General features: G+C 48.4%; 1 protein-coding gene across 5 annotated transcripts in view; it reads left to right on the top strand.

The window, feature by feature from the left end:
* Nucleotides 1-18,501, top strand: part of NCK2 (NCK adaptor protein 2) — a 151,796-nt gene that overhangs the window by 119,377 nt on the left and 13,918 nt on the right. For 3 of the 5 annotated variants that reach the window (XM_025354626.1, XM_025354627.1, XM_025354625.1), the window contains one exon: nt 17,671-18,392. The exons of the other annotated variants lie outside the window; for them this stretch is intronic. In XM_025354626.1, the coding sequence (XP_025210411.1) occupies nt 17,671-18,392 (722 nt within the window). The remainder of the gene's footprint in view (nt 1-17,670; nt 18,393-18,501) is intronic. 5 annotated transcript variants of the gene reach the window in all.

The following is an 18,501-nucleotide window of genomic DNA, read 5'->3' as shown; positions in this document are numbered from 1 at the left end:
ATGCCATACCGGAAAGGCCCTGGGTGTGAAAAGAGAACCCCCGGAGGTTTCCACAGGGCTTAAGGGGGAGATGAGTGCTGGGGTGTCCGGCAGGGGTCCTGATCCTTGTCTTCAGGACACGACTGGAAGGGCCTGAGCCTGGCAGTGGGAGGTGGGGGACAAGGCCCGAGAGTGACCCAGGGTGACATCCCAAGCCCTGACTCAGCTGTGGGGATGGAGGAGAAAAGAGAAGAGGGAGATTTGGAGGGAAAACCCCTAGGACTCTGTTGACTGGATGGAGAACACCTCGGGGAAGTGTTAGAATGACTCAAGGGTTTCCAGCCTGAAGGGCCGACAGAGTGGCTCAGAGAGTGGAGGAAGCAAGAGGAGACCAAGCCACGGCGTCTAGTGCCGTCTGAGGTTAGGGGACACAGTAGGATGCAGAGAAGGCTGCAGGTGTGAATCTCAGGCTTGGGAGACACACAGTTATCCTTATGACATACTTCCTTTATGTCCGTGAATTTTCATTTTCAGATGTGTAAAGATAATGTAATCCAGGGCCTGCCTCGGAGAGCTGGCGCTTCGGCCGAGCATTCAATCTCTTTCATGTTAAGCACTGGCCCTGGCCTCCTCTCCTCTTTTGGATTCTTCCTTGTCCCTTTCAGGCACGAGTTTGGCCCTCCAAACCCATGGGAAAGATCGGTAACCTCTAGCTCACATGTGCCTACACACACACACGGTTCCTTGCAAATGGATCACTTTAGATGCAGTTAACACCATCCAAATAATACTAGAAAGAATAACACTGGAATAACACCATCCAAATAACACGAGTACCTTCACACTAAAAAGCGGTGAAAAGCGGTCACCAGAGCCCTCCCCAGCAGGCGGCCTCGTGGTAGCTGGTATCAGGGCCTCAGGCTTCCCCAGCCAGCGTGAGTGCCCCCTGCCCTCCCTGCTGAGGAGTATGTGACTTCAAACAGAAAGCTCATGCAGCAGAAAAGCCTATAAACCAAGTCCCCCAAACCAGTCTCACACGCATTTTCCCAGCGAATGGGCCATGATAATGATTTCTCTTTGAGTGCCTAAAGTGTGCTCGGTACCGTGACAGGTGCCCACATGTGTTTTGTTTCATCTTCACGGTGAGCCTACTAGGGAAATTGTAATAGCCGCATTTTGCATGTGAAAAAACTGAGACTCAGAAGTTAAGTGAGGCGCCCAAGAACACACAGTGCTGCTGGGGCTGACGCTGGAGCCCAGTGTGGCCTGACTCCGCCTCTTCTGATTACTGTTCAGTCTCAGGAATTGGGGGTGCTGGCTGTTCAGTCTCAGGAATTGGGGGTGCTGATTGTGGTGGGAGGGAGAGGCATTTCCTGCTAGGCGTCAATACTGGCGACTCCCACCCACAGACTGTTCAGGTTATTTGCTGCCGTTGCACTAGCTGCCAAAATGCTAAGGGAACAGCTCCCCGGTTCTCCCTGGCCCCTAGGGATTCACGTCTTTGTAACTTTTCCTGGTTCCTTAATGTTGAGGTGAGCAAGAGCCATTAATCAAAATCACTGAGAAGCTGAGTGTCATAGGAGTGTACTCCTTTTTCGTAATTGTGTTTAATTTGGGAGCAGTTTTGTCAGCACACCTGTGCCGCTGCCACAGGAGTCATCTTCGGCCATCTTTGTCATCAGTTTCTTTGTATGGCACAGTTTTCTGCAAACAGATATTCCTCAGAATCGTAATCTCTGAAATGCCTGAGTGTTATAAATCTATTAATCAGTTGTCTTCACTCTTAAAGACAGGGATATTATTATTATTATTATTATTATTATTATTATTTAATTTTGAGACAGAGTTTCATTCTTGTTGCCCAGGCTGGAGTGCGATGGCACAATCTCGGCTCACCACAACCTCTGCCTACCGGGTTCAAGCAGTTCTCTTGCCTCAGCCTCCTGAGTAGCTGGGATTACAGGCATGTGCCACCTGGCTGATTTTGTATTTTTAGTAGAGACGGGGCTTCTCCATGTTGTCCAGGCTGGTCTCAAACTCCTGACCTCAGGTGATCCGCCTACCTTGGCCTCCCAAAGTGCTGGGATTACAGGCGTGAGCTGCCACGCCCAGCCGGGATATTATTTTTAAATTTTGGAAACTATAGAAAAGCATAAAGGAGAAAAGCAAATGTCCTGTGATCTTGTCACTCAGAAGTAATCACGGTCAACATTGTGTGTCTTTTTCCAGTGTTAATATGTATATAATCAAGATCCTATTACACAGTCGACTTCTTGCTGTTATCAGTACTAGCTGTCACAGTGCAGTTCGTCTGTAGCGGCAGTCCGCAACCTTTATGGCACCAGGAACTGGTTTCGTGGAAGACAGTTTTTCCACAGATCGTGGCAGGAGGCCAGGGGATGGTTTCGGGATGAAGCTGTTCCACCTCACATCGTCAGCATTAGATGCTCAAAAGGAGTGCACAACTAGATCCCTCATATGCGCAGTTCACAGTAGGGTTTGCGCTCCTATCAGAGTCTAATGCTGCACCGCCTGACAGGAGGCAGAGCTCAGGTGGTCATGCTCACCAGCCGCCTGCTCACCTCCTGCTGTGCAGTCCATTCCTGCTGTACAGCCCATTCCTAACAGGCCACAGAGGTACTGGTCTGCGGCCCGGGGGGTTGCGGACCCCTGGTCTAGGGAACATCAGGCTTTTCCCCCAGGTTACTTGGTCCTGACACAGGCTGGAAATGAGATGGACCCAGTAATTTTTGGTAGATACGCTTCCTGGGTGTTGAGTGGTTGTGATGCTCGTTGTGGCTTTTATATCCCGTGAGTCATGTAAAAGAAGAAGCTGATTCTTTATGGTGCATTTGTCTTAGAAGTAGTTTGTTTTTCTGAGTTGCATGTTCTTCAGGAATGAGAAAATTCCTGTTAATCATCCTACATACCATTCAGACGTGCTTTCTAAACTAAGCCACTCTCCAAGAAACCACGTTTTCCTTTCAGATCAGTACAAAGCCAAACTGTTCCCCTCGAAATGTTTGTATGTAACATAAGGGGAAGAAAATTAAGCTATCTTAATTCTATTTTAAATGTTCCGCTTCTCCGACAAATTGTTTATCGTCTCTTTATCACGCAAAGACAGGGACTCTGTGGGTTCTCAGAGATGCATTTAACGCTTCACGTTTACTCTTCATGTCTCTGTTGTACACTTTACCATTGTATGAACATGAATTAAATATAATGTATCAGAATTTAGAATTCATTAAAATTCTGCCTTGCGAGATTGTTCATGATAGGAAGGGCCCACATAATATGGAATCTTCAGCAGCAGTTGTGGTGCCAGACACCCCAAAATAAATGTGGGTTTGTTTTTGTGTATCATTAGCTTCCAAATATTTAGAACCAAAAATGTGAAACAAATCACAACAGATTAGTGAGAGGATATTTCGAGAGAAAATAGACACGGATTGTCTAAAAAGATTTCTAATGGAGGACAAGGCAGGAGAGACCCTGGGAAGTGAGGGTGGGGTCCGTACCCTTGGAATACTAAGGAGAATCAGGTGTGGAGTTTGCCATGGGGTGCATGGAATTCACAGTGCTGTGTGCACTTGGCTGGGTGAGAGCCAGTCATGTTCTGGTGAAAGGCAAACATTGGGCAGAGCATTTCCCAGGAACTGGCATCTTGGTTGCGTCTTGTTAAGATGATCTCACCCTGCTTCACCTTCCTGAAGATCACCCCTTCCTAACTAATTACTTTGAGTTACTCAGGCGGGAGTCTTGAAGTTTACAAATAAAGAAACGTGAACCAAATACGCCAGGGAATTAGAGAACAATCTTCCTAGCATGTTTCTGTCTGCATTTACCCATACGATGTGCTCTCTTTTTTAGGTGCTATGCATATGTCCAAAATGTTCCTTTGCTGTATTCCATTTTAGTGGCTGTTTCCTGGAAGCAGGTGTGAGGCTATGGAGAGAGCGCTCGTTTACTGGCTTGATGTGTGAAGCCGCCTGCCTGCAAGCAGGTGGGCATCTGTAGGGCTCCTGCATGGCCCACGTGCTGCCTTGGTGTAACTGATGGACCTTGGTAAATATGGGTGGAGTTGGCTGTCTTTCTGCACATCAGCCTGCATTGACTCATGTCAGTTTTTGCCCAGAAATCTGTCCCTGTGATCAGCTCCTCCAGGCTGGTGTGGGTTTTTCTTTATAACTTCCCCTTCCGTTTGGGAATTCACAGATTTTGTGCACACACTCAGGTTGTCCTCAGTGACCCCCACAGCTGGGAGAGCCACCCAGAGGGCAACTGTTCGTAAGTTAAAGGCTGGGGTGGCCTGTGTTTCTTCCTGAAGGCAGGCCATGCTGAGGCAGCTGTTTCTGGGGAATCTTGCTTGGTTTTGTCTTTTTGTTTTTTTTAAGGAACATAGTTGTTGATTGTCTGATTTGTGAAATTTACAAGTGGGTGTTCGTAAAGTAGAGATGAATTAGTGGTAAACATGCAGTTTGTTCTAATGCTGCTAATTGAAGTTGACTAAATCTATAATGTGTAACCGGGTGTGCTAAGAAACTTCATTCAGCAATGACAAAGGTTGGCTGTGTCGCGTCCAAAAGGACCACTTGATCCCCTTGTGGTTCTTCTGTGGGTTTTCTTTATTCTTCTTCAAAGCCTACAATACACGGTTATGTTTAAAAAGTGAAGTTAATCGATAGTTTGCACTATCTGTAGAATTCTGGAAAGGTGATAGCCTGACCCAGCCCTTTTCTATGAAAATGAAGCCGTTGAGGCCCAGGCCAGCCGAGCGACTTAGCCAGGGCTGTGGGTCTGCCTCACAGCAAAGCCAGGAGTGGGCCCCTCACAGCCCAGGTTTGGAGGCTGGAGCCCAGTTCCATCAAGGCCCTTCTCCAAAACACAGAACAGGTGGACCGCACCCAGGCACTCCAGAGCACTTATGTCTCAGTAACCCTTGTTCATCCAAAGCAGCATACAATCCAGCCCCGCTGCCCACCCTTACCTGAGAAACGGGACTCCTCTCTTACCCCCTCATGAGCCCACAGTGCTTCCCCTAGCCTGTTCATAGGTGCCCTCACGTCTGAGCTGCTCCTGACCCTCAGAGCAGAAGTGAGCTGAGACTTCCCCCGCTGGAGCTTTTTAGGGAGGATAGAGGTGTGTGCACATCTTGTTGAGAAAGTGCCACACCGGATCCTGCCTGTGTCCCCAGCCATAACAGTGAACTGGTATGAGGATGACAACACACAATGGCAGCCATCACCTGGGCTCCTGCTGCGTGTCAGACACCCCGCTAAGTGTCGTCCTCAGTTATGGGGCCCTCACGACAGCCCCACGGGTACCAGCGGTGTCCTTGTGCTACAGATGAAGCCATGTAGATGCAAAGAGATGTTACAGAAAGTGCCAAAGCAAGCACGAGGAGGCGGAGAGGCTGGGCTCCAGAGTGTTCTGAGAAGCTGGCGCAAGTACAGTTTGGCTGTGCCTCTGCCAACCACGTGCTACCTGCGTATTCCCCGGTGAATGTGCTGTCTCTTTTTGTGTGTTCGTCGCGTTTCATTTTCCTGAGCAGGTGTGGTCCTGGAGAACGGCAGGCATACTGAACTTTTGCCAGTGGATTGACAGTTTAAGCAGTGCTCCAGAATGCCGTGTCGCATCCTTGCCGCGTCTTATACACTCTTTTGCATATTCAAAAACGCTTGGGCTCATGGATCTTGTATATGTGTTGAGAGGTACTAAATATGTATTTTTAATTAAAAATTATAATGAAAAAAAATTTTTAATTCTCGTCATTGGCATCTGTGTTCCCATTTGACTTTCACATTTGTGAGAAAATTCTATACTTTTAGAGCATTTTTTTTTTCAGGTTTAAATATTCCATCATTTTGTTTGCCTGCCTGCTCACAAAGGAATGGGCTTTCTTATGACTGGAGTGGAAAGTCAGGTTCAGAGCCCTGGACACAAGGACCCGTGTGGTGGTCGGGAGGGTGGGCCCTTTGTCCCAACACCTCCCTTTCGGAGCTGGTTCCTGGTGTGCCCACCCACTGGCAAAGGGACTACCTGCGCATAGAGATGGTGGAAGACACTCAGCCCCACCTGTACGGGCTGAAGTCCATCAGTGACATCGCAGTGCCACGGGGCCAAGCAGGGGCCCTGCAGGTGCTCCCCCTGCCCTCCCGTTCAGAGAGCAGCCAGCTGGAGGCTGAGGAGGCAGGGTGGCTGTGTGGGGTTTCCCTCAGGGATGGCAACTCCCTTCTGTCGCATGAGGCTCCTTCCTCCCTGCCATCCTGTGGCAGTCCCTTCCTGAACTTGGGGATTTTGAATGGCAGACAGTAGAGTGTTTCATTATAGGGTATGCATGCCTAGAAATAATAAAAGTCAGGCCAGGCACAGTGGCTCACACCTGTAATCCCAGCACTGTGGGAGGCCGAGGTGGGCAGATCAATTGAGGTCAAGAGTCAAGACCAGCCTGGCCAACGTGATGAAACCCCATCTCCACTAAAAATATAAAAATTAGCCAGGGTGGTGGCACACACCTGTAATCCCAGCTGTTTGTGAGGCTGAGGCACAAGAGTCACTTGAACCTGGGAGGCGGAGGTTGCATCCAAGATCGCGCCACCTCACTCCAGCCTGGCTGACACGGCAAGACTCTGTCTGAAAGAAAGAAAGAAAGAAAGAGAGAAAAAGAGAGAGAAAGAGAAAGAGAGAGAGGGAGGGAGGAAGGAGAAAGAGGGAGGGAGAGAGAGAGAGAGAGAGAGAAAGGAAGGAAAGAAGGAAGGAAAGAAAGGGAGGAGAAGGGAAAGGGAAGGAAGGAAAGGAAAGAAAGAAAAAAAGTAAATATTCTAGGTTATTCCAATCTGGGGAAATTCGGGGTGGATCCGGAAATAGTGTACCACGGAGCCATCAGACACAGCCCAGTGACAGCAGTGCTTTCCATCCTAGGAGCAGCATCACTGATGTACGGGTGCGTGAGTGCCCAGCACAAAGTAGGGTCTTTGTGGAAGGGAGGAGGAAGGAATAGCTGCAGAGAAGGGTCAGCGTAGTGTGTGCTTGGGAGGTCTGTTCATCGCGATCCTGGCCTGCTACTTTCACTCACACCCCTGGCAGTGTAGGTGCCTGTTGCTGCAGACACAGGCCTGGAGGGGCTGATGAGTGCATGTGACATTGCGGTGATGAGACAGTGAGTGGGGCTTATTAATTAGCAGATGTGTATTGAATGCCTGCTCCATGCCCGGATCTGAGGCCACGATGGTGACTTTGTTTGTCCTTCCCAGGGAGATAAATACAGAGAGATGAGGAGGATGGTGAGACGCGCACCAGTGAGCGCTGCCACGGCCTGCGGCAGACAGGCCTTTACACAGGCAAGGCACTCTCAGGCACTTCAACCAAGTTATTGTAGTGCTGGTTACCAATCAAGGTGCTCCGTGAGCTTTGGGATCAACCCTCATTTTACTGTGGAGGGAAGGCCAGTGCTGTTTCCCCATGGACCATGTTGCCTGCAGTCTCCTCAGGGAGATGGGGATTTGCTAAGCTTTTGAAAAAGATAATGGTTTTTTTCTCCCTCCCTCCCTCCCTCCCTCCCTTCCTTCCTTCCCTTTTTTTTGACAGAGTCTCCCTCTGTCGCCCAGGCTGGAGTGCAATGGCACAATCTCAGCTCACTGCAACCTGCACCACCCAGGTTCAAGCAATTCTCCTGCCTCAGCCTGCCCAGTGGCTGGGATCGTAGGCACATGCCACCACACCCAGCTAATTTTTTTGTATTTTTAGTGGAGACGGGGTTTCACCCTTTTGACCAGGCTGGTCTTGAACTCCTGACCTCAAGTGATCTGCCTGCCTTGGCCTCCCAAAGTGCTGGGATTACAGGCATCAGCCACCGTCCCGGCCTGGTTTTTGTTTGATAAAGCTACATTTAAACTACTAGAGGTAAAAAGTTTCCTGGGTCAACTTCGTAAGGTCGATTAGGACCTTAGAGAGCAGGGAGGAAACTACGTGACACCTGACAACAACAGGAACCGGAAGGGACAGTTTTGGAGATGGGCTGAGATTTCATGCAAGGGAAGTTGGTGCCCAAAAGGGACATGGAAGACTGGGGAAGCTGTCAAGAGTACATTTACTGCTTTTTCTCCATGGTGGTCAGGAATTTAGAATTTCTTCTTCCTTAAACATATACAGTTCTTAATGGTGAGATTATTTTCTGCCAGCAGGACGCTCGGAAGAGAAAGATCCGTGGACGAGTATTTTTGCTTTGCTCGATGTGTTTCTGCCAGCCTCAGCTGGAGAGCTCTATGCTCCTGCCCTGTCCAGATCCCTCTCTGCAGCTACGGGATAAGCTGACGGTGCCTACTGCTGCTTGCATGCTGTCCCCACTCCCCCCCGCCCCCAGGCCTGTCCTGTACCCTGTCCCCTTGCTTTCCACACTGTAGCCCTAACACCTCCTTCACATCTCTGAACGGCTCCGAGTCCTTCTGCTCACAGCCGTGGTGTAGCCTGTCTTCCTTGCCATGTGTACTTCCTGTCCTCATCTGAGCTCCTCCATGCCCTGCGGGACAGAAAGAGACATGCTCGGGAGAGTCCTCCCTGACCTCCTTCTCTTTATTGCGATTGTCACCATTGGTCATCATCTGCCACTTGGGTTTGTGTAACTGACTCTATCGCACTAGTGAGGTTTAGGAGGCTGCGTAGGTTCTTCACACTTTCCCTGAGGCTGAGCATTCAACAGCAAATGAACAAAGAACCCTTCTTGAGGACTCTGAAGAAATGAAGAAAGAAGGTGCAGCTGGAGGTGGCATTTGTAGGTATTCTAGTGTGAATTCACGGCAGAGCCAAGGGACAGCGTTTCAGGAAGGATTGTAGAGCATCGTGATCTGTTAAGAGTTCTCTGGAAGTTTTTGCATCTTAAATGCCATTTGTTGCTAGGGAGGAGTCAGAAATGATACAGAGAAATCTCTGAAAAAGTAACCGAGTCCCCTTTCTCCTTCATCCGGGTACCCCTCTGTTGAGCAGTGAGTACATTCTGATGCCCTTCCCGGAAGTGGACGTTAGCAGCGCCTGTCCTCTGCCTGTCTTGGCAGGTGTGCTGTGACCCTGGGTGGGGCCAGGCCCACGGCATCTGGTGCCCTCACCCGGCTGCCAGGAAAGGTCACTGTCTTTCCAGGTGCCACACCCCCAGTTCCATCATCTTCGGCCAGCAGTCAGTGTCATGTCTGAGTCTCCATGTGACAAAAGGAGTGGGTGTCAGCCGAAGCAGCTAGCTGATGGCATTTGTGCGTGAGTCTCTTCCGACTTCAATTGGACCTTGTCTGAAATCGATTTGTACCCAAAAGTCCATAAGCCACTCTCAGAGTTTTCTCTGACCACTGTGCCTCAGATACAGGCCCCAGTGAATTCATGTGGGCCCACCCTAAGTCAACTCAGAGCCCCCAGAAAATCGAGGCTATGTTGTGTTGGTCTGTGGGGCTTAATGGATGTGGCCTCCCAGCATCACAGGTTTCTCGTTATTACTCTTGCAGTAAATATTTTAAGTCCAGATTCTCCAGGCTTAGGAAACATGCACGCCGCCCAGCTATGAATTATGTCTGCTGATCCACCGCCACCACCACCCTCACTCCCGCACCCAAACCCCTTGGTCAAAAACTATCACTGTGTGCCTTTCAGCTCACCCATATATACCATGTTTTCAGATGGGAATCAACAGTTTGGCTCGTTTAAGAGGGATGGTTTGGGAGAGGAGCAGTGAGGCTGGCGGAAGGGTAGTTTTAATTTTTCAGGGCTCTTAATCGAAGTGACTGAAAGTCAACTCCAAAGTCACTGAAGGGGAACAAAAGAAAATGAAAAGTTGGCTCAGATAATGGAGAAGTATGGTTGGATCCAGGGGTGCAACTCCTCGATGGAGCCTCTCCCTGCTCACGTCTGCCCTTCACTCCTTACATGAACCTCTGCAGCGTGGGCAGATGCTGCTGCAGCCCTGGCCGTGTCCTCCATGGGATGGTATTTCCCCCATGACTGTAGCAAGGGTCCCGGGAGTGCCCTGACTACACAGATATGAGTCATGGGCCTTCCCCCATGGCCAGCAAAGGCGGGGGAAGGCTCGGGGTGAGATGGGGCCCTTCTCAGAGAGGAATTTTGTTTGACTAAGAGAAGGGACAAAGGGTTCTGAACAGATCAAGACAACAGAACCACTACATTAATCTCCTGTGGCCGCCCTGTCAAAAAATCCTTCAGTTGAGTAAATTTGAGTTTTTTCTCTTTACCTATTGAAATATTATAATAAATTTTTGCCCTTCATACTCTGAATAATGGAAGCTAATCTTAGCAGCATAGCTGAAAAACTAGATGCAAATTAAATGAATATACAACAGCACAAAAACTCTTAGAAGCTGAGGTGAACATGAATTATATTCTAACTCTTATATGGAAATGTACTTTGGTCACTTTATACCATAATCAGATCTTATCAGATCTCCATAGTATTTAATAATAAAAGCTTTTCGTAATATTTAGCTGACTTTAGTAATAGGTCTTGACTCTAGTGGGGGAAATCCCCACAGATCAATAATCTCGATTCTTAGCAAAAATAGCATTTTCAATAAAAAGCTTTCTGATGAAATTTGGTTTATGTTACACATCTGATCAGTAGCAAAAATTAAAGGATTTTGCCACAGAGCTCCCAAAACTTGAGTGCACCCTGCCTAAATGAATTGGCTTGAATACGTTTCGGAAGTACCAAGTTTGTTTGACACTTTATCTGAAATCTCCAGAACTCCAGCTGGAAGATGACAACCAGAGCATGTTTTACAGTCATCTGTTATAACATCCCTTCATCTGAAAAAGGATATAAAAGATTTTGACTTTAAATTTGCTGACATTAATAATGTATGACATATTCAGGCTTTTATTAGAACCCAATCTTTAATGTCTGTAATCTTATTCAGGAAAGTTAAAACGTGCTTATTATCAATAAAAATAAAACTTGTGATCAGAGATCCAATAGCTTGATGCCGCAAATCACCACAAAAGCAGAAAGTGTAGTTTACCTTTAAATCCAACTCAGCTGTTTGCCACTTAAAATTATACTATCTTCAAGCCTGTAATCCCAGCACTTTGGGAGGCCGAGACGGGCGGATCACGAGGTCAGGAGATCGAGACCATCCTGGCTAACACGGTGAAACCCCGTCTCTACTAAAAAATACAAAAAAACTAGCCAGGCGAGGTGGCGGGCTCCTGTAGTCCCAGCTACTCGGGAGGCTGAGGCAGGAGAATGGCGTAAACCCGGGAGGCGGAGCTTGCAGTGAGCTGAGATTGCGCCACTGCACTCCAGCCTGGGCGACAGAGCGAGACTCCATCTCAAAAAAAAAAAAAAAAAATATTATACTATCTGTCTGCTCACCGAGTAACAAATATTATTACCTACAGTGCACATGTTATTTTATTATTACGAAACGCAGATAAAGTCATGGCACAGTTTGTGGCTGGTCTTTAATGTGGCACCTGTGGAGGTGACTTGGTTAAGGAGTTTGTTCACTCTCCTTGCTGTCCATCTTGGGCAGCTCTGTGCCCAGGAGCTGTGCGTCCTTGCCTTCCAGCCCGGCTGCTGACTGGTCTGGGAGACCTCAGGCGAATGCTGAGCCTCTCCAAGCCTCTGTCACTTGTCTCATTTGTGGAGCACACTGTCAAGTGCCCAGGGCCCCTGTGTAGAGCAAACAGAACATTGCATCTGCTGGAGGTGCTGGGGGTATGGGGTCTCCTGCCCTGCCCAGTCCCCTGGACCACACACACATGGGATCCCAGGACTCATCTCCCACAGCAGCAGCCTGAGAACAACTGGCCAAGCTGCTGCAGACTGAACTGCAACCGGCCAAGCTGCCTCAGATTGTGTTCCCCCCGTTCATATGTTGAAATTCTAAGCCTTAATGTGATGGTACTGGGAGGTGATTATGTCATGAGGGTGATGCCCTCATGAATGGGATTCATGCCCTTATAAAAGAGACCTCAGAGGGCACCCTCAATGCTTCTGCCATGTGGACACAGCAAGGAAGCACCATCCGTGAACTAGGAAATGGGTCCTCACCAGACACCAAATCTCCTGGGGCCTTGACATAGGGCTTCCAGCCTCCAGAACTGTGAGAAATAAATGTCTGTAATTTTCCTTTACAAGTCACTTGGTTTACAGTATTTTGTTATAGGCGCCTGAACCAATTAAGATACCATCAGATCTCTAAGGTTTCTTCTAGAACTTAAACACCATAATTTTATGATAGATTTCTTTAAATCTATCATAAAATTGAAGACTCTCTGAGCCTAGTCTTCAATGTAAGAGTTAAAATCCTGCTCAATGCTGAGCATGTCTCATGAAACAGCATCTTGCTTTTTTTTTTTTTTTACGGTAACTTTCATTCTTTCATTCTTTTTCATGCAAAGATGTAGCAGTTTAAACATTATTGAACAAGCTGTAGATAAAGTCATTACTTTGTGAGAAAATGCTGGTTCATCTAATATACAGCATGCCAGCCATTGGAAGGGTTTTGTAATGGTCACATTCTAGATCATCGCAGTATGATTTATCCAAAGCACGCTTCTCTGACACCTCCAACCAAAATGCTCAAAACCAGGTAAATTCTGTGCAGTAGGATTTTATGATTAACTTGAGAATGGAAAGAAAAACATTTCATCTCTTGTCCCAAGTCTTGCTAAAACACACAACCGCACACCATCCCTCGGTCAGGGCAGGATGGGAGGCATTGAAACTGGGTGTTCTACATGGGTGAGGACCCGCCTACCTCACATCTGCCTGAAGGATCCACCTGACCTGCTTTGGAGTTCACTATTGACCCCAAGGTGAGCAGTCTCCAGGGACATGCCGGCGAATGTGCTCTTCCAAAATAGAAGAGTGAGCAGGGGCCCTGGACGATGAGGGCTCCCAGTCTGCCATATTCTGGTTGGCTATGGTTTCATTATGGTAGCTAAAGACAGGCCGAGTCTGAGAAGTGGGTATGAGGATTTGCCTGTCTTGTGGAGAAAATATGTAAAATTCTGTGAGAAAAAAATCGTGTTACCCTGTTAAAATAAACACACATTGGAGTGCAAATTGTGCCTCTGTTACAACTGAAAGCAGTAGGTGGTTTTACTTTAATGAAGGATGAGGCGATGAAGCAGAGATGTGTAGAAAAACTACACACAGAGAATGAAAGGAAACTGGGATCCCGGTGCCGCCTCTTTACCTACAAGGTAATGAGTTTGCCTTCAAATTAGAGAGAGGCGGTCACTTAGAGCCTGAACCACTCAGGGACTTGCCCTCAGTCAGGACGCACAGCTGCAGTGCTCCCGTCTCCCAGGCGCACATGAATCCCTGTTTGTTCTGCAGCAGAAATCTTCCCTTTGAGATGTCCTGGCTGTCACCTGGCTGGGTCACAGCTCCAGGTGAAGTCCAAGCAAGAAGAGAAGGACGAGGGATCACTGAGTCCCCCGAGCCTGCCCCCATGTAAAGGCTCTCCTGACTCTAGGGTTGCAGTTGACTTAATTATCCTCACACAGAAAGGCCACCTGCACTCTTGGTGCATTTTTCTCTTCCCACTCCCCCTCCTACCACTGAGACACCTTGCCCAGGCATCCTCCCCCTGGCCACAGCTTTCTTGCTCTGGTATCCTTAGCAGTCAGGAGGACTGAGCACATTAAATCTTCATATGCCAGCATTCAGGGTCTCCCATCCCTTCTGTTCTAGATGACCCTGGCTCTGGCCATTGGGCAGGATCAGGGTGCAGGGAAGGAAAGGGACCTGCTTTCTCAGCAACCCAGCAACTTGGTCCCATTGACATCTTTCCCACACAGTACCCCTCCAGCCTGCCAAGACCTGTTAATTACTGTTCTGGGGCCCTGGCCTGTCACTGGTATTACATTTCTTATCCAAAATCTTCATTATCTGAACCTCAGCCCCTCTCCCATCTGGAGACACAGGGGCCTGTTCATTCTGTAGAGAAAGAGAAAAGGTTTATCTTCGCCTGGGCGTGCAAGCGGGCAGGGAGGGAGTGGAATAGATTGTTGGCACCCCAATTCAGAGTCCTAGTTTCATTTCCCATAGAAATCATATTACAGATGATAATGCTTTCCATAGAAACCATGCTGGACGCCAGTCACTATCAGAACTATGCTTCTTGACTATTATGGATTGAATGGGGATTTACTGGGTGTGCAGTCTGTGCCACATCATTGGCTGGGTGTGTTGGGCCAATTTCCTGACCTCTTGTAGCCTCAGTTTCCTCATTTCCATGAATGTAGAAGTTGCCCACTTTGTCACAGGACTGTTGTGAGGGTTTAGATAACATAGGTGTCAGTAAAGTCAGGTCCCTCTCCATCCCCAGACACCTGCCTCTTGAATTTCACTGCACCAGCAGCTACATACAGCATTGCTCCCATGCAAGAGCGTTTGCTTCCCAGGTGGCAAAGTCTGGCAGGCAGGCTTTCTGTTTTGGTGGCCATCTGACACTGATAGGATGATGACCAAGTATTTTTAAAGAGGGCTTTGGCCTTCTTTTGGTAAAATACCATTTAGAGCAACAAGAAAGCCACAGCTTAGTTAATAAGAGTAATCGTTGTTATCCACAGAGCACTTCCTGTGCTTTATAGCATCAGCTGAATGCCGGTGCCTGTCATGGGCCAGATGGCATCTTCCTGAAATTCATACGAAGTCCCAATCCCCAGGACCTCAGAAGGTGATTGTGTTTGGAAATAGAGCCTTTACGGAAGTGATTAAGTTAAAATGAAGTCACTGGGGTGGGCCCTCATCCAGTCTGACTGGTGTTCTTATAAAAAAGGAGATTGGAACACAGACACACTCAGAGGGAAGACCATATGAAGACACACAGGAAGAAGACAGCATCTGCAAGTCCAGGAGAGAGGCCTTGCAAGGAACCAACCCTGCCAGCACCTTGATTTGGACTTCCAGCCTCCAGAACCGTGAGGAAATAAATGTCTGTTGTTTAAGCCACCCAGTCTGTGGTACTTATTATGGTAGCCTGAGCAGACTAACATGTTCACATCTGGGGGGTAAGAAAATCAGTACACAGACATTTATTAAGTAATTTGACCAAGAGCATGCAGCTCTCTGTCAGTCTGCACTGACCCTCTGAGTTGCCCCAAAGACTACTTAGATCACATTCGAGCAAAACAGGTTAAAATTGCTGCTGCATGCTTGCTATGTACAGTGTTCCAGGTATAAGCTCTGTGCAGGCAGAAAGCATGCTTGTCTGCTCATTTCACCCCCCACCAAAGTCTAGGTTGGTGCCTGGTATGTTTCAGGAACTCAGTGGCTGTATTAATTAATTTAAATTACCGTATTTTGTTTTTGGAAGAAGTCACTAAAGTAGAATATTCATGTATCAGTTATAAAGTGTCTGTATAACATATTGTGGTGGCCACTCTCTAATGTCTTTTCTGCTGATCTTGTCACCTTTATCTTCATGGCCTGATGAATATTTCGAAACCCGCTCTTCCACAGGCGTTTTTTCCTCAAATAGCTTTTGGAAGTTACATGTTTGCAAAGGTCCATTAAAAGTTTATTGTTCATTGTTATTTCTTGACATCATTGTTGCCAATAAAAGTCGGCCTCAGCCTGGCCCCCGTGGTCCCAGCTTGCTAGCTGTTTGATAAGGCCGTAAGGCCTTCCTGGTTGAGCTTCGGGCACCACTGCCTTCTGGACAGAAAAAGTTCGCTTTCATGGATGGCCTGCCTTCCGGCTTGTGGAGCTGTGGTGTTATCATGGTGCTCTCATTGTGTAGTTGAACCATCCTGCGTTTGAAATCCCATGAAAGGATGAGTTCTCAGATTTGGAGGTTTATGCTTTTATATAATGTGAGTTAACCCAAAGTAGAAATCTAAGTGTTTCACCTGTTCTAATATTCTGGCTTACTCTTGTGTCTCCCATTCACGTGAATAAAAAGTGGTACAAAGAGAAACGTCAGAGGACATTAGCATAAATGAATCAGTGTATTTGCTCTGAAACGTATGTGGCCTCACATGCCTCCCGGTGCTGCGTGGGTGCACGTCCTAGGGCAGTGGCTGCTGGGCAGGGCCAATCTGCCCCAGGGGGGCGGCAGCCCAGCTCTCCACCATTGAGGACAATCAGCCTTTTTCCCCTCTTGACCTCCTGCCCACTCAGCAAGGCGATAGAAGCACAAGTAATTATTAGGACTGATCCCCCTTTATTCTAGTTTAAGGAAGAAAAGGAGAAAGAGGTACAAGAAGCTACCCATGGAAGTGCTTTGAGGAAGTCATTTTGAGGAGTCTACAAATGACTAATCCTCCACACTGGTTAAGATAGAGGTCAAAGCAGAGCTGTGGTGGGAGCACTCATCTCTTAGGACAGCTAAGGAAGGCCACGTCTGCCTGTGTGGGGTGTGTCCCCAACTCTGGGGCTGACATGCTTTCCTCTCGTAGAATGTTCCAGAATTCCATGCATTTTAACACAGTTAAAACATTTTTACCTTAGGGCTTTTCTAGCATTTTTCATCACGCACAGGAAGAAATGTTTCCCATTCTGATTCAGTACTCACATGTGTGACTGAAGAAACAGTACTTACTGTAATTGTGTTCGATGCACTGAAATTTTCTACTTTATTCCCTTAAATTCAACACATACCTGTAGGCTGGTTGCAACCCATTAAAGTGGTTTTTATGATCCACTAGTGGGCTTTGAATCACAGTATGAAAAATTGTGTCTTCAATTTAAGGTATCAGCTAAGTTTTCCTAATGCACTCATCACAATCTGTTGTGGGAAATTAGTCTGCTGTTTTGAAAGAAGAGAAGAATTGTAAGACAAGAAGAAAGGTGAAGATGATGGGTTTTGCCCATTAGGGCTGTCATGCTGTCCAGGGGTGAGGGGTGAGGGCAGTGAGTGTCCCAGGAGTGGAGGAGGCAGTGGCAAGGCAGCTGGGGGCAGGGCAGGTTATGCAAGCTGTGCTCCCTAAGACTGGACGGTCTTAAGAGTTCTAACGGGTCTTTGAATTCATTTAGTCTGACTTCCCACCCATTCAAGGAATGAAAAAGGTATTTTGTCTGCATTTATACTTTATTTTTTTCAGAGGCACAGGGATGCTCTAAAAACGGTTATTTCAGAAGGAAACTTTCTACTCTTCTCGTTATCTTTTGTGTCAGTGGTACTTCCGCATTTTTTGGTTTTGTTTGATTTTAGAGACAGGACCTCACTCTGTTGTACAGGCTAGAGTGCAGTGGAGCGATCACGGCTCCCTGCAGTCTGGAACTCTGACTCAAGCCATCCTCCCACCTCAGCCTCTCCAGTAGCTGGGCCCATAGATGTGCACCACAGGTGGCTAATTTTTGTTTTTTTTAAATTTTTTGCAGACACAGGGTCTTGCTATGTTGCCTAGGCTGGTCTCAGACTCCTGGCCTCAAGCAATCCTCCCGCCTGGGCCTCTCAAAGCCTGGGATTCCAGGCGTGAGCCACCGTGCTGGCCCTGTGACGTTTTTATGGGTAAAATAGATCAGTTTAAGTAGTTCTCAACTTTAAGTAACTTCACAACTACAGGAGGCAGCTGCCAGCAACCTTATTTTTCTGATGGTAATTACAGTTTGTAAGCACTGTCCATGTGTCCCCTTGTATTTAACCGCCAGAGAAACTGCGTGGAAATCCCGGTAGACTAGGGAGTGGGGTGGTGCCCAAGTGCCCCGCGCCACTGAGCCTTGCTGTGTCTCCACAGGCCTTGGCAAGACGCGCAGGAAGACCAGCGCGCGGGACGCGTCCCCCACGCCCAGCACGGATGCTGAGTACCCCGCCAATGGCAGCAGCGCCGACCGCATCTACGACCTCAACATCCCGGCCTTTGTCAAGTTCGCCTATGTTGCCGAGCGGGAGGATGAGCTGTCCCTGGTGAAGGGGTCGCGTGTCACCGTCATGGAGAAGTGCAGCGACGGTTGGTGGCGGGGCAGCTACAACGGGCAGATCGGCTGGTTCCCCTCCAACTACGTCCTGGAGGAGGTGGACGAGGCAGCTGCGGAGTCCCCGAGCTTCCTGAGCCTGCGCAAGGGCGCCTCGCTGAGCAATGGCCAGGGCTCCCGCGTGCTGCACGTGGTCCAGACGCTGTACCCCTTCAGCTCAGTCACCGAGGAGGAGCTCAACTTCGAGAAGGGGGAGACCATGGAGGTGATCGAGAAGCCCGAGAACGACCCCGAGTGGTGGAAATGCAAAAATGCCCGGGGCCAGGTGGGCCTCGTCCCCAAAAACTACGTGGTGGTCCTCAGTGACGGGCCTGCCCTGCACCCTGCGCACGCCCCACAGATAAGCTACACCGGGCCCTCGTCCAGCGGGCGCTTCGCGGGCAGAGAGTGGTACTACGGGAACGTGACGCGGCACCAGGCCGAGTGCGCCCTCAACGAGCGGGGCGTGGAGGGCGACTTCCTCATTAGGGACAGCGAGTCCTCGGTAAGTGCGCTGCGCCCGCAGCTCTGGCTGGAGGCAGTAAATGCGCCTTGCACAGTGGCTCTGTGTGCCGCGCCCATTTCACATTGTGTGAGTACACGAGAAAGGCGGG

The sequence above is a fragment of the Theropithecus gelada genome, chromosome 13 (assembly GCF_003255815.1).
Source record: "Theropithecus gelada isolate Dixy chromosome 13, Tgel_1.0, whole genome shotgun sequence".
Taxonomy (NCBI): Eukaryota; Metazoa; Chordata; class Mammalia; order Primates; family Cercopithecidae; genus Theropithecus; species Theropithecus gelada.
The sequence above is the reverse complement of the archived record's forward strand: the minus strand, read 5'-3'. Positions and strand labels throughout refer to the sequence as shown.